At 41.2% G+C, this 25,524-nt stretch overlaps 2 protein-coding genes across 3 annotated transcripts in view; one reads left to right on the forward strand and one right to left on the reverse strand.

Moving 5' to 3' along the window:
- The window catches only part of LOC133615655 (peroxisomal membrane protein PMP34-like), a 36,687-nt gene extending 28,416 nt beyond the window's left edge, over positions 1–8,271 (forward strand). The window contains exon 9 of the mRNA XM_061974406.2: positions 7,056–8,271. Within this exon, the coding sequence (XP_061830390.1) occupies positions 7,056–7,203 (148 nt within the window). The 3' untranslated portion in view covers positions 7,204–8,271. The remainder of the gene's footprint in view (positions 1–7,055) is intronic.
- A 3,546-nt stretch (positions 8,272–11,817) lies between these two features.
- Positions 11,818–21,861, reverse strand: LOC133615646 (decapping and exoribonuclease protein-like). 2 transcript variants are annotated; one of them, XM_061974388.1, is made up of 7 exons: positions 21,786–21,861; positions 21,413–21,712; positions 17,667–17,893; positions 16,967–17,186; positions 12,381–12,516; positions 12,206–12,300; positions 11,818–12,143 (listed from the first exon to the last, which is right to left on the reverse strand). In XM_061974388.1, exons 2-7 carry the CDS (start codon positions 21,706–21,708, stop codon positions 12,035–12,037), a joined length of 1,083 nt encoding a protein of 360 aa, XP_061830372.1. In that variant the 5' UTR covers positions 21,709–21,712; positions 21,786–21,861; the 3' UTR covers positions 11,818–12,034. The 2 variants fall into 2 exon arrangements, with proteins under 2 accessions (XP_061830372.1, XP_061830373.1); XM_061974389.1 differs by having other exon boundaries at positions 21,790–21,840.
- Positions 21,862–25,524: the final 3,663 nt, after the last annotated feature.

Below are 25,524 nucleotides of genomic sequence, written 5' to 3' on the forward strand. Positions count from 1 at the left end.
GTGATGTTTTTAAGGCTGCAGCTAACGATTATTTTTCTATCGATTAATCTATAGATTATTTTTTCGATTAATCGGTTAATCTATAGATTCTTTTTTCCGATTAATCTATAGATTATTTTTCCTTTTACCGATTATTTTTTTTATTTAAAAAGAAGATGAAAAAATAAATGTAGGCCAGTTTTTTCAAAAGGCATGGCTTTTATTTACAAAAAAAAAAAAAGTATGGCCACTCAGTCAACATGACAAAATATTCTGTAACCACATTGAATGTTTTAAATGTAGAAAAAAAATCACAATATGACCCTTTTAATACATTTTGGAATAAGGCTGTAGCTTAACCAAATATGGAAAAAGTGAAGGTCCACGAGTACTCTCCACATGCACTGTATATTGCTTGCCTCATGCATGGATTAAAATGTGATGTTTTTAAGGCTGTAGCTAACGATTATTTTTCTATCGATTAATCTATAGATTATTTTTTTCGATTAATCGGTTAATCTATCGTTTATTTTTTCCGATTAATCTATAGATTATTTTTCCTTTTACCGATTATTTTTTTTATTTAAAAAGAAGATGAAAAAATAAATGTAGGCCAGTTTTTTCAAAAGGCATGGCTTTTATTTACAAAAAAAAAAAAGTATGGCCACTCAGTCAACATTGACAACAACATGACAAAATATTCTGTAACAATGTAAACATTTAAAACTTTGAACATTTAACAAAATTAAAAGTAGCGTATTTGCTTTTTAATGTGCAAATATAAAATAAACATACAGTGCAAATCTTAATATTCTGCAATAGTATAAGCATTTCAAAAGTAAAAGTATTGCTTATTTTGCTTTAAAATGTGCAAAAATAAAGATAAACATTATTTCCTTGAATTGGCGCCGGGTATATAGTATTTGCATGGGTCAAACTCGTTTCGCAAAATAATTAGCGCATGCTTGGCCTTACCGCCGGCTCAGGATTAACGCCGGATCAAACTCGTTTCACAAAATATTAATTTTATTAGCGCATGTCTGGAATTTTCGCCGGGTCAAACTCGTTTTGCAAAATAATTAGCATGTGTCTAGAACTTCCGCTGGGTCAAACTCGTCACGTCATGAGCAGAGGTGGGTAGAGTAGCCAGAAATTGTACTCAAGTAAGAGTACTTTTACTTTAGAGATTTATTACTCAAGTAAAAGTAAGGAGTAGTCACCCAAATATTTACTTGAGTAAAAGTAAAAAGTATGTTGTGAAAAAACTACTCAAGTACTGAGTAATTGATGAGTAACATACACACTCATATCATATATATATATATATACATACATATACATTGATATATACAGTATATAATTTATATGTATTTATTTTGCTGTTTTTGTTTACATGTTAAAGGTGTTTTAAAGAATATACATGCATGTTTAACACATATAGATTCCTTTCTTTCATGAAGACTAGAATATAAGTTGGTGTATTACCTGATTCTGATGACTTGCATTGATTGTAATCAGACAGTAGTGCTGATAACGTCCACGTTTTCAAATGGAGGAGAAGAAAAGTTCCTCCTTTCTGTCTAATACCACATGAAAGTGGTTGGTTTTTGGCATCCTATTTGTCCAGCTTCCATATTCGTTTTTATACACTTAACAAGAAATATATTGGCGTCAAACTCCGTAGCTTGCTAGCTTGTTTGCGCTGGCTTTCGGAGACTCTTGTTTTGAAAGCGCAGGCGCGATGGAGCGGCACTTTTATTGTGAAGACAGGAACTGTGCAGTCAGTCTTTAGGCTTTTGACGGGATGTACGGTTGAAATAAAAAATGGTCTTTTTTCCTTCACACTTTTGATTGATTGATTGGAACTTTTATTAGTAGATTGCACAGTACAGTATGTATTCCGTACAATTGACCACTAAATGGTAACACCCCAATAAGTTTTTCCACTTGTTTAAGTCAGGTCATGTGACCACCTGACTCTGTTTGATTGATCCAACGTCACCAGTGACTGCATCTGATTGGTGGAACGAAGTGAAACGTCACCAGTAAGGCAGGCACTTTGAAGGTCTGTCTGACAGACCAAAACAAACAAAGCGTGCATTAACAGATCGATAAAAATTAGTAGCGAGTAGCGAGCTGAATGTAGATAAAAGTAGCGGAGTAAAAGTAGCGTTCCTTCTCTATAAATATACTTAAGTAAAAGTAAAAGTATGTTTCATTAAAACTACTCTTAGAAGTACAATTTATCCCAAAAGTTACTCAAGTAGATGTAATGGAGTAAATGTAGCGCATTACTACCCACCTCTGGTCATGAGTGACACTTCACCTGTCATCATTTTCAAAATGGAGGAGGCTGATTTCAATCATTTGAAATCGCATAAAGGGAAGAAGATTAAGAGCTATTCAGTAGGATTTAAGGTCCAAGCTTTTGAATATGCTAAAAAGAACAGTAAGCAGCTATGTTTTATTAATATACCGTAGCTGCGTGTGTCAAATATGAGTCATTAAATGACTCCCGCCTCCTGGTGGTAGAGGGCGCTAGTGATCCTTCTTGCGACTACCGGTGCTGCAGAAGAAGACAACAAGCAACAAGAGTGAGCAGTGATCGTTTGCTTGCAATTTTAACATGGAGGATTACATATCTAAAATAAAACACTTTTCTAAACTGGACTTTCAATGGAAGCAGGAGGTAATACTTAAAGCAGGGGTGCTCACACTTTTTCTGCAGGCGAGCTACTTTTCAATTGATCAAGTCGTGGGGATCTACCTCATTCATATATGTAATTTATATTTACTTATTTATGAAATATATGTTTTTGTTAATAAGTTAAAGGTGTTTAATGATAATGCAAGCATGTTTAACACATATAGTTAATATTGTTAATAAATTAAAGGTGTTTAATGATAATACAAGAATGTTTAATACATATAGTTAATATTGTTAACAAGTTAAAGGTGTTTAAAGATAATACAAGCATGTTTAATACATATAGTTAATATTGTTAATAAATTAAAGGTGTTTATTGATAATGCAATCATGTTTAACACATAGTTAATATTGTTAATAAATTAAAGGTGTTTAATGATAATACAAGAATGTTTAAAACATATAGTTAATATTGTTAATAAATTAAAGGTGTTTAAAGATAATACAAGCATGTTTAACACATAGTTAATATTGTTAACAAGTTAAAGGTGTTTAATGATAATACAAGCATGGTTAATACATATAGTTAATATTATTAATAAGTCAAAGGTGTTTAAAGATAATACAAGCATGTTTAACACATAGTTAATATTGTTAACAAGTTAAAGGTGTTTAATGATAATACAAGCATGTTTAACACATATAGTTAAAATTGTTAATAAGTTAAAGGTGTTTAAAGATAATGCAAGCATGTTTAACACATATAGTTAATATTGTTAACAAGTTACGGTGTTTAATGATAATACAAGCATGGTTAATACATATAGTTAATATTATTAATAAGTCAAAGGTGTTTAAAGATAATACAAGCATGTTTAACACATAGTTAATATTGTTAACAAGTTAAAGGTGTTTAATGATAATACAAGCATGTTTAACACATATAGTTAAAATTGTTAATAAGTTAAAGGTGTTTAAAGATAATGCAAGCATGTTTAACACATATAGTTAATATTGTTAACAAGTTAAGGTGTTTAAAGATAATACAAGCATGTTTAACACATATAGATTCCTTTCTTTCATGAAGACAAGAATATAAGTTGGTGTATTACCTGATTCTGATGACTTGCATTGATTGGAATCAGACAGTGGTGCTAAAAAGGTCCGCATTTTCGAATGGAGGAGAAAAAAAGTCCTCCTTTCTGTCCAATACCACGTGAAAGTGGTTGGTTTTTGGCATCTTGTTTGTCCAGCTTCCGTACTCTTTTGTATACACTTTACAAGAAGTACATTGTCGGCAAACTCCGTAGCTTGCTAGCTTGTGCACGCCAGCTTTCTGAGACCCTTGTTTTGTTAGCGCAACTGTGCAGTCGGTCTTTGGAGTTTTGACGACAGGTACGGCGCCAGAGTCTGTTGAAATAAAGTGTTTCTCGCCTTCCAGTCGGTAATTTAAATGAGCTGGCAGCAGCCAGCGTCATCTCAGAAGACCCTCGGGTGCCGTGAATGTCAATCAAGTGACGAAAGTGACGTCATAGTGAAGATTTATGATCGCTCATTTTTAGGACTATTTTTTTAATGCCTGGCTGGTGATCGACTGACACACCCTCCGAGATCGACCGGTAGCTCGCGATCGACGTAATGAGCACCCCTGACTTAAAGGAATATCTCCATCGAGACAGAGAGACTTTTAAAACTGAAGAAAGATAAGGAAGACTTCTATAAACAAGTTATCGATGCTTTTGATCAGAAGGAGCTGTGCATGGACTCATAAGTAAAGGTAAGACCATAATAACGTTTTTTGTATTACCGTATTTTCCGCACTATAAGGCGCACCTAAAAACCACAAATTTTCTCAAAAGCTGACAGTGCGCCTTATAACCCGGTGCGCTTTATATATGGATTAATATTAAGATTCATTTTCATAAAGTTTCGATCTCGCAACTACGGTAAACAGCCGCCATCTTTTTTCCCGGTAGAACAGGAAGCGCTTCTTCTTCTACGCAAGCAACCGCCAAGGTAAGCACCCGCCCCCATAGAACAGGAAGCGCTTCTTCTTCTACTGTAAGCAACCACCCGCCCGCGTAGAAGAAGAAAAAGCGCGCGGATATTACCGTACGTTTCATTTCCTTTGTGTGTTTACATCTGTAAAGACCACAAAATGGCTCCTACTAAGCGACAAAGATCCGGTTCATGAAAAGACGCAATCTCTCCATCCGCACACGGATTACTATTTCACAGCAACTGATATTCCTGTGAACCGCACTGTGGATACAACGGGAGCACGTACGGTGAATATTCGCACCACAGGGGATGAGAAGTCATCCTTCACTGTGGTTCTAGCTTGCCATGCTAATGGCCAGAAACTTCCACCCATGGTGATATTCAAAAGGAAGACCTTGCCAAAAGAGACCTTTCCAGCCGGCGTCATCATAAAAGCTAACTCGAAGGGATGGATGAAGAAAAGATGAGCGAGTGGTTAAGGTAAGTTTAAGTTTACGCGAAGAGGCCGGGTGGCTTTCTTCACGCAGCTCCGTCCATGTTGATATACGACTCCATGCGCGCCCACATCACGCTGGTTTTTAATATATTATTAAAGTTTGACTGACCTATTTGACTGTTTTTTTGACATTCCTTTAGCGCAGTTAGATGCGGCTTACAACACGGGGCGGCTTATAGGTGGACAAAGTTTTGAAATATGTAATTCATTGAAGGCGCGGCTTATAACCCAGGGCGCCTTATGGTGCGGAAAATACGGTAAATGTGCTTTTCATGATGGCATCCTTACATCACTCAAATTTATAAGCGCAGGCCTAAATTTACCCCACGCCTTTTAGTAAGCGCAGGAGTGAGAAGAGGTTTTAAATTAATTAGCGCCCTGGCGGCTATTCAAGTATGCGACGCGTCGACGCACCAAAAACGGCGTCGACGTATTTACGTAATCGATGACGTCGTTTCAGCCTTAGATGTTTTACCACAGAGGGTTGTGTTTATTGTACTGTGAAAGGCGCTAAGAACTACCGTATTTTCCGCACTATAAGGCGCACCGGATTATTAGCCGCACCTTCTATGAATTACATATTTCATAATTTTGTCCACCAATAAGCCGCCCCGGACTATAAGCCGCGCCTACGCTGCGCTAAAGTGAATGTCAAAAAAACGCTGCGCTAAAGTGAATGTCAAAAAAACAGTCAGATAGTTCAGTCAAACTTTAATAATATATTGAAAACCAGCGTTCTAACAACTCTGTCCCAAAATGTACGCAAATGTGCAATCACAAACATAGTAAAATTCAAAATGGTGTAGAGCAATAGTAACATAATGTTGCTCGAACGTTAATGTCACAACACACAAAATAAACATAGCGCTCAGCTTCTGAAGTTATTCTTCATTCGTAAATCCTTCGAATTCTTCGTCTTCGGTGTCCGAATTGAAAAGTTGCGCAAGCGTGGTATCCAAAATGGCCGGTTCCGTCTCGTCGAAGTCATCGGGAGTCAGTGTCGCTGTTGTTCTGTGAATCCTGCCTTCCGGAAAGCTCGGACCACAGTTGTGACCGAAATATCTGCCCAGGCATTTACGATCCACTGGCAAATGTTGGCGTATGTCGTCCGGCGCTGTCTGCCCGTCTTAGTGAAGGTGTGTTCGCCTTCGGAGCTGTGTGAAAAAAGCCACCCGGCCTCTTCGCGTAAACTTCCCTTAACCACTCGCTCATCTTTTCTTCATCCATCCATCCCTTCGAGTTAGCTTTTATGATGACGCCGGCTGGAAAGGTCTCTTTTGGCAAGGTCTTCCTTTTGAATATCACCATGGGTGGAAGTTTCTGGCCATTAGCATGGCAAGCTAGAACCACAGTGAAGGATGACTTCTCATTCCCTGTGGTGCGAATATTCACCGTACGTGCTCCCGTTCCACAGTGCGGTTCACAGGAATATCAGTTGCTGTGAAATACGGTAGTAATCCGTGTGCGGATGGAGAGATTGCGTCTTTTTATGAACCGGATCGCTTAGTAGGAGCCATTTTGTGGTCTTTACAGATGTAAACAGGAAATGAAACGTACGGTGATATCCGCGCGTTTTTTCTTCTTCTTCCGGGGGCGGGCGGTAGCTTGCAGTAGAAGAAGAAGCGCTTCCTGTTCTATGGGGGCGGGTGCTTACCTTGGCGGTTGCTTGCGTAGAAGAAGAAGCGCTTCCTGTTCTACCGGGAAAAAAGATGGCGGCTGTTTACCGAAGTTGCGAGATCGAAACTTTATGAAAATGAATCGTAATAAAGCGCACCGGGTTATAAGGCGCACTGTTAGCTTTTGAGAAAATTTGTGGTTTTTAGGTGCGCCTTATAGTGCGGAAAATACGGTAAGTAGTCCGAAGTCCAGATCAGGTTTGTATTCCCAGTTTGCCGTATGATTGCTGGTAATTAATAGCTCTCTTTATGACAGAAAGCACGGCCCTCTCGGGCTGTACAAAGGCTTGGAGGCGAAGCTGCTTCAGACGGTCCTAACGGCCGCCCTCATGTTTGTGGTGTATGAGAAGATCACCGCCGCCACCTTCAAGCTGATGGGCCTGCACAGGAAGCTCAAGCAGTGAACCGCAGACCTGCGAGTGGACGTGGACGCACACTTGAGCACCAAGAGGTGGGATTTGTGCCTTTCTTAAGGATGCAGCTTGCTCACCCTCACTTTAAATATGCAACATAACCAGAAGGCATTGCATACTTGCCCTTTTTGGAAGAAAAAAAACAAACTTAACTGTTTGGTTATTGTGTTAAACCAATTTGAGATTCATGTGAGGCAACTGCTACACATTTATCATAACCATTCCTCTCACACGCACGGCCTTATTTTTTAAGGGAAGGCTTAAGATGAATATTCCTCTCTGTCAGATGAAAATAGTGACCTATTTAAAGAATCTTATATTTAATTTAAGCTTATACATATGCATACCTGCCAACTACTCCGGTTTTCCCGTAATTAGTACGGTTTTCATCAACCTATTCCGGGTTACGGTTGCAGTGATAAAAAATACGGTTTTTCATTACCGTATTTTCCGCACCATAAGGCGCCCTGGGTTAAAAGCCGCGCCTTCAATGAACGGCATATTTCAAAACTTTGTCCACCTATAAGCCGCCCGGTGTTGTAAGCCACATCTAACTGCGCTAAAGGAATGTCAAAAAAACAGTCAGATAGGTCAGTCAAACTTTAATAATATATTAAAAACCAGCGTTCTAACAACTCTGTTCACTCCCAAAATCTACGCAAATGTGCAATCACAAACATACGTATATCAACATGGACAGAGCTGCGTGAAAAAAGCCACCCGGCCTCTTCGCGTAAACTTAAACTTACCTTAACCACTCGCTCATCTTTTCTTCATCCATCCCTTCGAGTTAGCTTTTATGATGACGCCGGCTGGAAAGGTCTCTTTTGGCAAGGTCTTCCTTTTGAATATCACCATGGGTGGAAGTTTCTGGCCATTAGCATGGCAAGCTAGAACCACAGTGAAGGATGACTTCTCATTCCCTGTGGTGCGAATATTCACCGTACGTGCTCCCGTTGTATCCACAGTGCGGTTCACAGGAATATCAGTTGCTGTGAAATAGTAATCCGTGTGCGGATGGAGAGATTGCGTCTTTTCATGAACCGGATCCCTGACGCTTAGTAGGAGCCATTTTGTGGTCTTTACAGATGTAAACACACAAAGGAAATGAAACGTACGGTGATATCCGCGCGCTTTTTCTTCTTCTACGCGGGGGGGTGGTTGCTTACAGTAGAAGAAGAAGCGCTTCCTGTTCTATGGGGGCGGGTGCTTACCTTGGCGGTTGCTTGCGTAGAAGAAGAAGCGCTTCCTGTTCTACCGGGAAAAAAGATGGCGGCTGTTTACCGAAGTTGCGAGATCGAAACTTTATGAAAATGAATCGTAATATTAATCCATATATAAAGCGCACCGGGTTAAAAGCCGCACTGTCAGCTTTTGAGTAAATTTGTGGTTTTTAGGTGCGGCTAATAGTGCGGAAAATACGGTAATTAAATTATTTTTTTTTTTAAGTTTTATTTACGAAATCGCGTAACAACAATGACAATCGACACTGCTTCCCGTAACTTCCTATCGAGCCATTCCGAATGCCATGCGCGAGGCTATTTATAGCACCGCTGCCAAGCACGAGGCACCAGTTGCCATTGTTTCCAAACGAGCGAACGATCATGGAATCAGCCGGAGAAAAATCGCAAACGAGTCTTAAACCGAAAAGAAAACTGCAGTCGTTCCGTGAAGAATATTCAAAAGCCTATCCGGGAATAATCATCCGTTCCAAAAAGGGTGAAAACTACGCGAATTGCACCTTGTGCAGACAAGATTTTTCGATCAGACACGGAGGAATTAGCGATGTAAAAGACCACGTTGGGACAAAAAAACACAAGTCTAATGCCGTTGCTAGCGATACAAGTGGAAAACTTTCAACGTTTTTCGGATTTTAGCCACAAAAAGGTAATGACACCAATGTTATCTATTGGAATTGTTTAGTACTGTTATACTGTTAAAAGTGTTTATACTATTTATGCTTTCAAGTCCAAGTTGAAGAAATCTTGTTAAATGTTGACAGCATAACTACCAAAATACAGAAGTATGTCCTTAATATTTTTGCAGTGCTATTTCTGTTGAAAAGTTAAAATGATTACATTAGAGATGTGATGTGCCATTTTTCAAGTGTCTGATGGCTTAAATTAATTTTCATTAATTTTTCATATTTTGAATTCTTTTGAAAGGCTTACAAAAAAAACTACATTTGAATTGTAATTCCATGCTATTGACGGGACTATTAATTTTAATGAAGTTAGCTTACCATGTTTACAGTATGATAATTGTGATAGAAATGTGAATTTTAGGCACAGAATATTTTTTACAATTGAACAAGGCAGTAGATTATACAAGCTTGGACAGAAAGTTAATAATGACACCAATTTTTTTTTTAATGGAATTGTTTAGTACTGTTTTACCATTTGTTTACTGTAAAAAGTGTTTATACTTTCAATTAACAAATTGAAGTATTGTGAAAGGTTGACAGGATAACTGGCATTAACTGTCAAAATAATTTCAAACTATTGAAGTTAGCTTACAGAATAAACATGTCAATCAACCCATATGATTTTTGCTGTAATATTTTTGTTTTGAAAAGTCACTGTGACTGATAGAAAAGTGATGGTTTTAGCAACATTTTAACCTGTCTGAATGCTAATAATCATTTTGCGTCGGGGGGCGAAGCCTGAACCCCCCACCAGGACTTTGTCCTGGACCTACCGGGGCCTGCGTCCCCTGGACCCTGGCTACTAGGTTTTTCTGATTTCAAAAGTTGGCAGGTATGCATATGGAATATAATTTGTGTGTCAACAAATTGAGGAAAAAGGTAAGGTGCTTTTAGGGACGTTGATTTACAAAAACATGATGTATCAATTATCCTCATGAATGTCAGTTTGAACTATGAAAAGCAGGTGACTTTCTATTAGCAACCTGATACTGTTGCCTATAAATGTCTGTTCTTGATCATCCTGTGCACACTTGAAACGTATTTTAATCTTGTGAAGGTGATATTTTAGCGGGAAATTACACAAAAAGTGGAAAAAACACTAAGACTATGAAAGATAATGAAAGAAATCAAAACATAATGTTTCCATAAGTTTTTGTCCAAAATTAAATGGTTATTAAAATAAAAATCGCAAATATTTTTCATGTGGGTTCCGATCACATCTTTTAAAGCCATTGGCTACATTCCTGTGTCATTTCTAGTAAAGAAAAAAAAAAAATCACTTGAGCGCAATCTATATGTGCAAGTCGTCCTCCAGGGGGTTCCTCGGACCACCAAGCACTGATATGACAGCCCGGTTCAGGTTCATAAACAGTTTTGTTTTCCAATCAAGTCTCTTGCTTTTCAACAATTGTTTTGTGTCTGTCGCTCTTGCTCCAACTCCAACCCCCCTCTCCTCCCTGGCTGCTGCCTTTTAACAGAGCGACAGGTGATTAGATAACCAGGCCCAGGTGGGCCCTCTACGCACCTGTCCCTGGTCTCGAAGCCGGTCCTGGCACACCCCGCTTTGCTGCAGGTCCGCAGGCTACTCCCCCCTCCACACTATACATCTATAATTATGGATATTGTGTATATCCATCCATCCATTTTCTACAGCTTGTCCCTCGGGGTAACAGGGGAGGCTGGAACCTATCCCAGCTGCACTCGGGCGAAAGCCGTGCGTGTATACATATGTATTTATAAACATACACATGCATATGTATACATACACGTGTGTGTGTGTATACATGTATATGTATCTATTCTATATATGTATATAGAAGTAAGTGTGTGTATTTACGTGCGTGCGTTTACATAAACATGTATATATATTTATAAATAGACTGAGTCAAAGTAATTTTTTTTTCTGGACTGGAAATGACAAGAAAGTATCAAAGACATGTTAGGGGCCCAAATGAAAAATATTTACCATTTCTATTTTAACTCTAAAGGCTTAGTGGCCACATGCGTGGACAGCACCTTTTAGCTCTTATTTCCAAAATTGTGTACACTACTGAATTGGGGTCTTATGGCCACTTATGTGGACACTTATCCTGCCATCTGGTGGTGTCGGAAGAGTATAACATACAATGGAATTTGGAAAAAAAATAAGAATTAGCATGTCACTAAACATGAAGTACACGTTTGTGTACTTATGGACTAAGTACATCATATCAAAAGATGATTATTAGTTTTTATTCTAATTAGGGTCCAATAAGCCCAAATAGCAAAGAGAAATAAAAAAAAGCATGTAAACAAACAGCTTGGGCCTTAAGAGGTTATTAATCATTTAAATCTCCCTGAGAGCCAATGTCCTCTGCAGTGGACATTACACATTTTGGGAAGAAAAGAAAATTGCCTCTTAGGCAAAACACAAATGTCTACTGCAGTGGACACACAAACATCCCTTTGGTGTAAGGTTTACATGTCAATTCTTCCTAGCTTCTATTGCAATTCTTAGTTGACTCATGTGATTATTTTTATTAAACATACATTGTGTAAAATGCATTCTGTGAACCAAACAAAAACTATTTGTGTCTTTGTTTTTTGTTTTAATAATATCAGGGGGCAATAAAATGTGTCTTTAACGATTCCGATTCGGAGCTCACTTTTTAACTCGGGTAGACAGAAATAAGACAACTGTAGAATTTGTCAGAGATTTTTAATTGTTCCAACTGGTATACAAGATGAAAACTTTGCAGAGAGCGATGGTAATCAACACCTAGACGTACCACACATGAATCCATTGAACATGCTAAGAGACTGGCATAGATGAGTAAAATGTGATTATAGTGCCATGTTGTTAAGATTAGTTGTAATTATTTCATGCTAAGCGTAAATTAGTACTGATGGTGCGCATTTTTAATCCATTTCCTTCACGTACCAGTCTGGCAGGAAAGAATAAGACGAGTTCCTGTGAACAGAGTAGGTCACATCGGAGTGCTCTTTCCTGGAGAACAGATATACCACACTGCAATAGAGAGAATACCTGTTAACAGGCTAAAGTTTTATTTTTTAAACACAAGGTCTCACCAGGGATCGTCTTCGGTCGCCACCTTCTTGACAAAAGACAGGAATTTGCTGCAGAAGTTCATGCAGACGTTTGGCTTCCAGAAGTTGACCTCACGCTGCTCAAAAGATACAAATAAAGTTACTTTTTTTACCATTGCAATGACATACAACAACAACAACACCAACAACCGTGTACCTCAGCAATCTCAGGAATATCGCTGACTTGAAAAGTCTTCACAGACTCAACAATGCCGTCGTCATTACGGAAGCCTGCGACGATGCGAGGGACTCCGAGAAGGTAGGACTGTGCCCACCACTGGTTGAGCTTGTACCTGAGAAGAAAGCAAATGAGTCAGAGAACAAAGCGAAATTAAAGCTGCAAGCAGCATTGGTCGGGCCCGCGTATTTGGCAGGTGCTAGTCCTAAGTGTCCCAATACTTTTGTCAAGTTTTAGTCCCAAGTGTCCCAATACTTTTGTCCAGTGTACGTGTCCCAATACTTTTGTCCAGTGGTAGTCCTAAGTTTCCCAATACTGTTGTCTACTCTTAGTCGTAAGTGTCCCAATACTTTTGTCAAGTTGTAGTCCCAAGTGTCCCAATACTTTTGTCCAGTGTACGTGTCCCAATACTTTTGTCCAGTGGTAGTCCTAAGTTTCCCAATACTGTTGTCTACTTTTAGTCGTAAGTGTCCCAATACTTTTGTCAAGTTGTAGTCCCAAGTGTCCCAATACTTTTGTCCAGTTTTCGGCTTAAGTGTCCCAATACTTTTGAACAGTGATAGTCATAAGTGTCACAAGACTTTTGTCTAGTGTACCTACCTAGTCTGCATTGTGTGGGCACACTGGTGCATCCTGCTTTTAAGCAGCCATCTTTAAAAAAACAGCAGCGCAGCAGCATCAGCGCAGCGGTTCTTTGAAGGGTCATAAAATCAAAACCGGAGCGGCAACTTTTAATCAGAAGGGTTCAATCTCTCTCCTGTGTTAGTTTGAAGCTGAAACAACAAACGTGCTCAGAGGAGATAATGTTTGAAGAAAGGTGACCGGTTTTTACCAAAAATTTGTTTTGAAGGGGGAATAGCAAACTTCCTGTTGATTTTTGCTGGGGGTTGTCAATTTATGAAATGCAGTTCTAAGTGAGACCTACATAGAGGTTTTTGTTTCATGTCTCTCCGACCTTCCCAGTGGGAGTTACAGGCAGTTTTGTCATTTTTTTCTTCCGAGGAGCAGTTTTTTCTGCGTTTTATTCAAAAATTGCGGTAGAGCGCAATTTTGAGATTTGGGGTTAGTTTTTTTTATTAGATCGCAATTTTTGCCAGTCCTGATGTGTGCGTTCAGTTTGGTGAGTTTTGAAGCATGTTAAGGGGGTCAAATTACAGCTCAAAGAGGCAAAAGTGACTGTTTTTAGTACTTTTTTGTCTTGAAGGGGGAATTGCCAACTTCCTGTTAATTTTAGCCCGAGAATGTACCGTTATAAAATCTAGGTCTGAGTCAGACCTACATAGAGGTTTTTGTTTCATGTCTCTCCGACCTTCCTAGTGGGAGTTACAGGCAGTCTAGTTTTTCCCCCCTAGGGGGCGCTAGAGCGCAATTTTGAGTTTTGTGGTTCAGGTTTTTTTTTTAAAGGCAATTTTCGCAGGTCCTGATGTGTGGGTCAAATATGGTGAGTTTTGAAGCATGTTAAGGGGGTCAAATTACAGCTCAAAGAGGCAAAAGTGACTGTTTTTAGTACTTTTTTGTCTTGAAGGGGGAATTGCCAACTTCCTGTTAATTTTAGCCCGAGAATGTACCGTTATAAAATCTAGGTCTGAGTCAGACCTACATAGAGGTTTTTGTTTCATGTCTCTCCGACCTTCCTAGTGGGAGTTACAGGCAGTCTAGTTTTTTTCCCCTAGGGGGCGCTAGAGCGCAATTTTGAGTTTTGTGGTTCAGGTTTTTTTTTAAAAGGCAATTTTCGCAGGTCCTGATGTGTGGGTCAAATATGGTGAGTTTTGAAGCATGTTAAGTGGGTCAAATTACAGTTTAATGTGGCGGCGGAAGAATAAAGAATAATAAAACCTTACACTACCTTACACAATTCAATAGGTCCTTATGTCCCATTGCATAAGGACTCCCTTTGGGAGTCCTTATGCAATGGGACATGCGGGCCCTAATAAGATCTACTAGGCTGCGTACACATTTTTGTTTTTGTACTCTGTTATGGACCAAAAATGTTAAAAGATTGGTTTTGGTGCAAATTACTTATCGCTCATACTAGTATTTTTTATTATTGGACCAAATTATTATTTTTTGGCTGGAAGATGGCGCCGCAGTAGTGGCTGCTGTCCGCAGGAGCTCAGGGCTCTTGTCTTTCCCCCTTTGTGTTTGTGGTGTTTCCCTCTTGTTTTTTCTGTGTTTCTTGGATCGGTCCTGTTCAGGACTGTGCAACAAGGGGTTACACTTTCGTGGCTTCTGCCCTGCTTTTTGGTGCTTTATTTGGGAACATTAGGATGGGCCTCAGGGAAAGCCGTGGCTTTGTTTGCGCCAGAGACAGGCTGCTGGCTCTCTGCCACGCTGGAGTCCGCGTGTAGAAACCGGAAGAGATGCGCAGGAGGAGACAGGGCTGCGGCGCTAGTAGCGTTGGGCGTCGGGATAGACGAGCTTCACCCAACCCTGGCTGAGTGGGCATGTACCGGACACTTCTGTCTCTTTGAATGGATTCTCGCTAATCCGTGTGGACTTGACATTGGCCAAGACCTTGTGGTGGGCAGCCTAGGACGGAGTCGGCTCTCTTGGTTGCTTTGTTGATGTAACGATGTGTCACATCATATCTTATGTTTCCTTAGTTTGTGTTTATTTCCTGTGTTGCGCTCTTATTTCTGGTTCCTTTTCCTGCATGACTCTTTCCCCTCACCTGCAACTGATTGGCAGCCTGGCCACACCGGGTAGTGGTTGTCAATCAGCTGGCTTCTACAAATGCCTGCACGGCCCTTTCGCCAGGGCTCAAGGATTGTTTATGTTACTGTTAGCTGCACGCTGTGTGCATGACTGCTCATCCGGTGTTGAATATAATTATTTACTTGTCTTACCTGCACGTCATCCTCCTGTCTCCTGCTTCTTGGGGCCATGCGAGTACATGACAGAATCTTTGAGACAGAAAGTGACCTTGCGAAAACGCCTGTCGGCGACATGGAGCTGAGGTTTTGGACCGCACATGTCTTGGAGGCTCCCTGTATGATCAGTGCCAGAGCTTGGTTCGCATTGCCGGTAGTAAGTCGGACACGTTTCCAGTGAGGGTTGGACTCCGCCAAGGCTGCCCTTTGTCACCGATTCTGTTCATAACTTTTATGGACAGAATTTCTAGGCGCAGTCAAGGCGTTGAGGGGATCTGGTTTGGTGGCTGCAGGATTAGGTCTCTGCTTTTTGCAGATGATGTGGTCCTGATGGCTTCATCTGGCCAGGATCTTCAGCTCTCACTGGATCGGTTTGCAGCTGAGTGTGAAGCGACTGGGATGAGAATCAGCACCTCCAAGTCCGAGTCCATGGTTCTCGCCCGAAAAAGGGTGGAGTGCCATCTCTGGGTTGGGGAGGAGATCTTGCCCCAAGTGGAGGAGTTCAAGTACCTCGGAGTCTTGTTCACGAGTGAGGGAAGAGTGGATCGTGAGATCGACAGGCGGATCGGTGCGGCGTCTTCAGTAATGCGGACGCTGTATCGATCCGTTGTGGTGAAGAAGGAGCTGAGCCGGAAGGCAAAGCTCTCAATTTACCGGTCGATCTACATTCCCATCCTCACCTATGGTCATGAGCTTTGGGTTATGACCGAAAGGACAAGATCACGGGTACAAGCGGCCGAAATGAGTTTCCTCCGCCGGGTGGCGGGGCTCTCCCTTAGAGATAGGGTGAGGAGCTCTGCCATCCGGGAGGAGCTCAAAGTAAAGCCACTGCTCCTCCACATCGAGAGGAGCCAGATGAGGTGGTTCGGGCATCTGGTCAGGATGCCACCCGAACGCCTCCCTAGGGAGGTGTTTAGGGCACGTCCGACCGGTAGGAGGCCGCGGGGAAGACCCAGGACACGTTGGGAAGACTATGTCTCCCGGCTGGCCTGGGAACGCCTCGGGGTCCCACAGGAAGAGCTGGACGAAGTGGCTGGGGAGAGGGAAGTCTGGGCTTCCCTGCTTAGGCTGCTGCCCCCGCGACCCGACCTCGGATAAGCGGAAGAAGATGGATGGATGGATGGATGTCTTGGAGGACATGAAGGCCAGGTTTGTGCGGTTCCAACCCACGGCAAGCTCGCTCCTTCTCCCTCCGCCGTCACCTCCCGCGCTGCGCCCAGCACGGCCACCGCCTTCCGCTCTTCCAGTGGGACTTCCAACGCCGCTTCCTGCCTAGTCTCAAGTGGGTCTGCCGACACAACCATCTGCCTTGTCTCAAGTGAGTCTACCGACGACGCCACGTCCAGCTTGTACCCCAGCCCGGCCTCTTCCTGCTAGTCCAGTGATCGCTCCTCTGGAGCCCACCGCGCTGTCCTATTGAAACTAAACTTGTCGTTGTCAAATTAACCTCCATAAATGCTGGCTGGAAAATTGCAACATTACCTAAAGGCAGTCCGCTGCAAGTATGCCCGTTTTCCCCCCAAGTGTTTGAGCCACTACAGAGTCTGCAACCAGACGTAACGTCACGTGGAACAAAGGTATGGAAATATGGTACCATTTGTCTTTACGCAAATCGTTGCCTTTACTACCAACGGAATTCAGTCAGTCCCTTTTTAAAAGTATCAAATTCGGTACCCATTCCTAAGCATTGCCAACCTGTGGAATTTGTCACGCTGTTTGGCAGTGTGGATATTTCCTGCTGTCTTCAGCTCAATGTAGCAGGCTGGAGGATCCGGGGCATTAGGATCTTTATCTCGGCAATCCAGTTCACCGGAGAACAGGAGACTGTGATCTGCGAGACGGGTTTGGACCACGATGTAGAAGGCCTCGTTAGAGTTGACCACGCCACTCGAATCCGGTACACCGTCAATGGTATCTTCAGGGACAAATAGTATATCAATTGTGACAGAACAAAACCAGAGTACACAACATTCAAATAGACCACTATGCACTCCAGCCCGACCCACCCAGCCGTAAGAGCCAATCCTTGTCCGGAAGTTATGGATCTGACTTGCCGACTTCTCTTACCCGCATTTTTTTAACAAGTGATGCCAGATGTACAGCAGTGGCAAATGCTAAAGACTGCAAGGGAAGTTTAGCTTACCCTAAAATATAAAAAATAGTGGTCAAATATATTCTTTTCATTGAATAAATGTGTTAGGATGTGTCTAACTTTTGTTTAGACTCAGCTAGAGTTACTTTACAAAAGATAATTGTGGGATCTTTTTCTTGTTGCCCCACTTATGTTTGATTCTATGAAATGTTTGGATATATTTAGTGTTTAGAGCAGGCACAAGAAGAAGAAAAAAACAAGACAGAGGGAAATTGTGGGGACACCTGAAATAGACCCTCCTACCTGAACACATGTACTGCTCAAACTTGTACCCCCAGTATATGTTCTCTTCATGACTCTCAGTGCGATGGGTTTCACTTTGGCGAGCAGCTTCTGTTTTTACTTCATTGATGTAAAGCGTTCCTCTGAACTTGGTGACGGCCAGCAACCAGCTTGACATTTTTTGATATGGAGTTGTCAACAAGTGTGTCAAGCGGCCACGGGATGTCACAAAGTCAAAATCCAAAGCTCTGAGGAGAGAGAAAAAGGTGAAATGAATTAAATGTATCATGTAAACCCACAGGTGTCCAAACCTGCACACTAAATAGAATCACTAAATCAAGCCATTTTGATATTTTACATTTTAAAACCAATACAATATATCATTTTTTTTAAACCTTTAGGGCTCCCTTCAAGTTTGGTCCCAGGGACCGGCAAGGGTCTCACTCAGAAAAATAAATAAGTCATACAGTTGCTCTCATAAGTTGACATACCCTGAGAGAATGTATGATTTCTTGGCCATTCTTCAGAGAATATGAATGATAACACAAAAAACCTTTCTTCCACTCATGCTTAATGGTCGTGTGAAGCTATTTATTGGCAAACAACTCTCTTTACTCTTTTTAAATCAAAATGACAAAAGAAAGTACCCAAATGACCCTGATCAAAAGTTTCCATACCCCAGTCACTTTGATCTGATAACATGCACAAAAGTTGACACAAACAGGTTTGAATGGCTAATCAAGGTTCCAATCCTCACCTGTGACATGTTTGTTTGTAATGAATGTGTGTGTATAAAAGGTCAGTGAGTTTCTGGGCTTCTGACAGACCATTGCATCTTTCATCCAGTGCTGCACACATGCTTCTGGATTCTGAGTCATGGGGAAGGCAAAATAATTGTCAAAGGATCTGTGAGAAAAGGTCATTGAACTGCATAAAACAGGAAAGGGGTATAAAAAGATATCCAAGGAATTGAGAATGCCAATCGGCAGTGTTCAAACGCTGATTAAGAAATGGAAAATGAGGGATTCAGGTAGACCAGCAAAGATTTCAGCCACAACTGCCAGGAAAATCTGACTGTGATGAAGTCAGTGCCTCACCAGCCATCAACCTCACCGCACGTCACTGCTCTGTTGCTATTTGTTGTTGTGTCATAGATTTAACAAAAATCTTGCTTGATGTTTCATATGACTTTTTCAGCCTCGTGATTTCTTTTTTTCTTAGCTCTGAATCATGAGGAAATGTCTCTTCAAATTCGCGGTGCTCTTTCAGATAGTGACGTTTCAGATTTTCACTTTTCACCAGAGCAACAGTAGTGTTGCATAGTAGACACATTGGTCTGGTACTTGCAGTAGGTAGGATGAAAACATATTGCTCTGTCCATTCTTCCTTGAAACGTCGGTTTTCCCTGTCCACCTTTCTTTTACCAGCCTGAGCCAACTTGGAGCATGCCATTGTGATTTGATTCACATTCAGTGACTGACAAGTGAACAGTTAGCGAAGTAGCGATACGAGACAACTGTGTGCCTGCAGCGAAAGGTTCCATGCACTGTGCACATGACCCAGGTGGTAACAGCCTATCAGCGCGTCGTTGTGAAAGAGATGACAACCCATACCCCGGAATTAGCCAATCAGAGTGGCGTTCTCTCGCTCTCACTCCGTCTCTCTCTCTTTCTCTCTCTGAGAGAGAGAGAGAGAGAGACGGAGTGAGTGAGACACGAGAAGTGTAAACGAAACGTGGAGATATTTGACTAAAAACAACAAAGAACGTTGACTTGCGCTAGCGATAACTCACAGATAAATACAATTATTATATTTTTTTATAATAATTATAATTATAATAATAAAAAAAACATTTTTTTTTTTTTTTTTTTTTTACTTTAATTCGTGCTGGGTCCGGACGGACACGTCGCTGGGTCCGGACATGGACCGCGGTCCGCCTGTTGAGGATCACTGCTCTAGAACAACTTCCGATCTAGCCATCGATTATTTGTTTTTATTTTACGTGTTGTTTTTTATTTGTTTTTTGTTTTTTATGACCTTTTTGTCAAAGGAAACTTTGTTTTTTATATGGCAAACACAAAATATACAATATTTCCCCCCACAAAATATTTCAAAGTGAAATTTTTGATGTTGAGTATTTTGAGCCTTGAGTAGGTCCATAGTTCATAACATTGATTTTGATTCATAAGGCATACCTGCCAACTACTCCGGTTTTCCCGTAATTAGTACGGTTTTCATCAACCTATTCCGGGTTACGGTTGCAGTGATAAAAAATACGGTTTTTCATTAATTAAAAAAAAACATTTTTTTAAAAGTTTTATTCACGAAATCGCGTAACAACAATGACAATCGACACTGCTTCCCGTAACTTCCTATCGAGCCATTCCGAATGCCATGCGCGAGGCTATTTATAGCACCGCTGCCAAGCACGAGGCACCTGTTGCCATTGTTTCCAAAAGAGCGAATGATCATGGAATCAGCCGGAGAAAAATCGCAAACGAGTCTTAAACCGAAAAGAAAACTGCAGTCATTCCGTGAAGAATATTCAAAAGCCTATCCGGGAATAATTATCCGTTCCAAAAAGGGTGAAAACTACGCGAATTGCACCTTGTGCAGACAAGATTTTTCGATCGGACACGGAGGAATTAGCGATGGATTTTAGCCACAAAAAGGTAATGACACCAATGTTATCTATTGGAATTGTTTAGTACTGTTATACTGTTAAAAGTGTTTATACTATTTATGCTTTCAAGTCCAAGTTGAAGAAATCTTGTTAAATGTTGACAGCATAACTACCAAAATACAGAAGTATGTCCTTAATATTTTTGCAGTGCTATTTCTGTTGAAAAGTTCAAATGATTACATTAGAGATGTGATGTGCCACTTTTCAAGTGTCTGATGGCTTAAATTAATTTTCATTCATTTTTCATATTTTGAATTCTTTTGAAAGGCTTACAAAAAAACTACATTTGAATTGTAATTCCATGCTATTGACAGGACTGTTAATTTTAATGAAGTTAGCTTACCATGTTTACAGTATGATAATTGTGATAGAAATGTGAATTTTAGGCACAGAATATTTTTTACAATTGAACAAGGCAGTAGATTATACAAGCTTGGACAGAAAGTTAATAATGACACCAATTTTTTTTTTTAATGGAATTGTTTAGTACTGTTTTACCATTTGTTTACTGTAAAAAGTGTTTGTACTTTCAATTAACAAATTGAAGTCTTGTGAAAGGTTGACAGGATAACTGGCATTAACTGTCAAAATAATTTCAAACTATTGAAGTTAGCTTACAGAATAAACATGTCAATCAACCCATATGATTTTTGCTGTAATATTTTTGTTTTGAAAAGTCACTGTGACTGATAGAAAAGTGATGGTTTTAGCAACATTTTAACCTGTCTGAATGCTAATAATCATTTTGCGTCAGGGGGCGAAGCCTGAACCCCCCACCAGGACTTTGTCCTGGACCTACCGGGGCCTCTGGACCCTGGCTACTAGGTTTTTCTGATTTCAAAAGTTGGCAGGTATGATAAGGGTTTTTTTTGGCGAAAGGACAGTTTTAAATTAAACACACACTGCGTGGCAGATTTGTGGTATTAGAGTCAACATTTCTTGTTACATTTTAGTTTTTATTTATTTATTTTTTAAACTAGTATATTCAGAATGAGGCGGAGAAAACATTATGTGCGGGTCCCAAATGGCCACACTTTGGACACCCCTGATCTAAGGAAAATATTGGTCAGTGTAGTATTCTTACGATGAAGACGAGGATGACAACGCCTTCTGTTTGAGGTTTGACTTGTTGGCTAAGATCCAACGGAGGATGTGGTCCAGACTTTTCTTCAAACTCTCATCTCTCTTCACATAGCGGTCCTTGTAGCCGTCCCGCAGATCAAATTGCGGGGCTTGGTGAGGTTCCACATAATATCTCATCTGATTCTTGTCATGGACGACTCTCCGCTCTGTGTCGAGGGAAAATGAACCCACCTCAACTCGTTTTTCGAATGGAGGGGCTTCATTTACATAATTCTTGTAGTGGGTACTCAAAGACATTGTTCTAAAGAAGGAGACAGGGAGATAAGTTCAAACAATTGAGGTAAAAGTAGCAGTAAAAGCCCTCAAAAACTCACCTACGCCGGCTGAAGTGTCAAGCTGCTGATCCCACTGTGTCGTCCTCCAGCTATGTTGCCTAGTACTGGTTTTGTTTCTGGATAAGTGTAGCTTTCACTTTCGTTTCTCAGACACTGACTGAGTTTCTTTTCCCCGCCCCAAGACGTATTGTTATGCAGGTTTTTATTTTGAATGTGTCCTGACTCCTGTCCAAACACCTAGGCCAGGGGTCGGCAACCCGCGGCTCCGGAGCCGCATGCGGCTCTTTGATCACTGATGAGGCTCAGCAGCTTACTTGCTGAACCCCCCCCAATTTTCCCGAGAGACTTCCGGATTTCAGTGCCTCTCGCAGAAAACTCCCGGTTCAACGACTTTCACCCTTACGGCTATTATAAGGGTGTGCCATGATGGTACAACATTTGGCGCTCTATACAATTTGTATTAACAGAGTGCCATTAAACATTATACATCTTTTGCTTGCCCACATACATGACAGCAAGGCATACTTGTTCAACAGCCACACATGTTACTAGAGATGCGCGGTTTGCGGGCACAACCGCGGATTATCCGCGGATCGGGCGGATGAAATTTAAAAAAATTAGATTTTAAATAGATTCAGGCGGGTGGCAGTTAAACCAATTGGGAAATATATATACATAGTTAAATGTTGTTACCCATCCATCCATCCATCTTCTTCCGCTTATCCGAGGTCGGGTCGCGGGGGCAGCAGCTTAAGCAGGGAAGCCCAGACTTCCCTCTCCCCAGCCACTTCGTCCAGCTCCTCCCGGGGGATCCCGAGGCGTTCCCAGGCCAGCCGGGAGAGATAGTCTTCCCAGCGTGTCCTGGGTCTTCCCCGTGGCCTCCTACCGGTCGGACGTGCCCGAAACACCTTCCTAGGGAGGCGTTCGGGTGGCATCCTGACCAGATGCCCGAACCATCTCATCTGGCTCCTCTCGATGTGGAGGAGCAGCGGCTTTACTTTGAGCTCCCCCCGGATGACAGAGCTTCTCACCCTATCTCTAAGGGAGAGACCCGCCACCCGGCGGAGGAAACTCATTTGGGCCGCTTGTACCTGTGATCTTGTCCTTTCGGTCATAACCCAAAGCTCATGACCATAGGTGAGGATGGGAACGTAGATCGACCGGTAAATTGAGAGCTTTGCCTTCCGGCTCAGCTCCTTCTTCACCACAACGGATCGATACATCCGAACGCCTCCCTAGGGAGGTGTTTAGGGCACGTCCGACCGGTAGGAGGCCACGGGGAAGACCCAGGACACGTTGGGAAGACTATGTCTCCCGGATGGCCTGGGAACGCCTCGGGATCCCCCGGGAGGAGCTGGACGAAGTGGCTGGGGAAAGGGAAGTCTGGACTTCCTTGCTTAGGCTGCTGCCCCCGCGACCCGACCTCGGATAAGCCATACTTGCCAACCCTCCCGGATTTTCCGGGAGACTCCCGAAATTCAGCGCCTCTCCCGAAAACCTCCCGGGACAAATTTTCTCCCGAAAATCTCCCGAAATACAGGCGGACTCAGGTCCATGAGGACCTGAGTCCGCTAACAACAACAGCAGTCACGTTTTTGTGTACCGTAAAGCAGTTTGTCTGCCGTAAACAGCAATGTTGTGACACTCTTAAACAGGACAATACTGCCATCTAGTGCATTTGATGAAAGCACTTTTGTGCGTGCCACACAGCAATGCATCATCAGAGCAGCATGGTTCGAAAAATAGTGACAGAGAATAGAACAAGGATGGACAATTCAACCCTTAACTCAACAATGAGAAGATGAGTGTTATGTGTGTGTGTACCGTATTTTCCGCACCATAAGGCGCCCTGGGTTATAAGCCGCGCCTTCAATGAACGGCATATTTCAAAACTTTGTCCACCTATAAGCCGCCCCGTGTTGTAAGCCGCATCTAACTGCGCTAAAGGAATGTCAAAAAAACAGTCAGATAGGTCAGTCAAATTTTAATAATATATTAAAAACCAGCGTGATGTGGGCGCGCATGGAATCGTATATCAACATGGACAGAGCTGCGTGAAAAAAGCCACCCGGCCTCTTCGCGTAAACTTAAACTTACCTTAACCACTCGCTCATCTTTTCTTCATCCATCCCTTCGAGTTAGCTTTTATGATGACGCCGGCTGGAAAGGTCTCTTTTGGCAAGGTCTTCCTTTTGAATGTCACCATGGGTGGAAGTTTCTGGCCATTAGCATGGCAAGCTAGAACCACAGTGAAGGATGACTTCTCATTCCCTGTGGTGCGAATATTCACCGTACGTGCTCCCGTTGTATCCACAGTGCGGTTCACAGGAATATCAGTTGCTGTGAAATAGTAGTCCGTGTGCGGATGGAGAGATTGCGTCTTTTCATGAACCGGATCCCTGTCGTTTAGTAGGAGCCATTTTGTGGTCTTTACAGATGTAAACACACAAAAGAAATGAAACGTACGGTAATATCCGCGCGCTTTTTCTTCTTCTACGCGGGCGGGTGGTTGCTTACAGTAGAAGAAGAAGCGCTTCCTGTTCTATGGGGGCGGGTGCTTACCTTGGCGGTTGCTTGCGTAGAAGAAGAAGCGCTTCCTGTTCTACCGGGAAAAAAGATGGCGGCTGTTTACCGTAGTTACGAGACCGAAACTTTATGAAAATGAATCTTAATATTTATCCATATATAAAGCGCACCGGGTTATAAGGCGCACTGTCAGCTTTTGAGAAAATTTGTGGTTTTTAGGTGCGCCTTATAGTGCGGAAAATACGGTATGTGTAAATAAATGAACACTGAACACTGAAATTCAAGTATTTATATATATAGCTAGAATTCACCAAGTCAAGTATTTCATATATATATATATATATATATATATATATATATATTTATATTACTTTATATATATATATGTATATATTATAAAATAAATATATATATATATATACATATATTTACATATATATTATATATATATATATATAGCTAGAATTCACTGAACGTCAAGTATTTCTTATATATATATATGAAATACTTGACTTGGTGAATTCTAGCTGTAAATATACTCCTCCCCTTTTAGCCACGCCCACCCCCAACCCCCTCCCCCCACCTCCCGAAATCGGAGGTCTCAAGGTTGGCAAGTATGGGATAAGCGGAAGAAGATGGATGGATGGATGGATGTTTTTTTTTGACAGTTTGACACAAAGGTAGTCTTATATTCTCTGGCATGGCTGTATTCGATCCAAGGTCTGCCGAATGTTCAACACAAGTAAATACACACACACACCGACTTGATGATGAAGAATCAGAATGATGCAGAACAATATAAGCTGTTGCTTCTTCCTGCTCCTTTTCGGACACATGTTCTTCTTTTGGATTTTCTATTGTTGTTTTGTAGATGGAGATGTTGTGTTGGAGATGCTTTTTTTTTTACTTGCCTTGTGTAGATGGAGATTATTTTTGGTTTATTGTGTTGAAGTAAATTGTTGACAATAAAATCGCATCGTATGATATATTTAGTTTTATCAATAGTATAATTTATAATTTAATTAAAAAAATATTTTAATCATGAGATTATAAAATCCAAAATTAAATACAATTAAATTGTTAAATGTAATTTAATTTAAAAATAACATTATTGTATCTATTTAATTTAAATTAGAAAATTACTGATGTGTTTAAGTCATTTTTAACGATTTATTCGCAGTATTCAATTTTGTCCTATTTTACCCAATAATAAAATCATGCAATCATGAAATAATAGAACCTGTAATCAATT

Source organism: Nerophis lumbriciformis, linkage group LG22 (assembly GCF_033978685.3).
Source record: "Nerophis lumbriciformis linkage group LG22, RoL_Nlum_v2.1, whole genome shotgun sequence".
NCBI lineage: Eukaryota > Metazoa > Chordata > Actinopteri > Syngnathiformes > Syngnathidae > Nerophis > Nerophis lumbriciformis.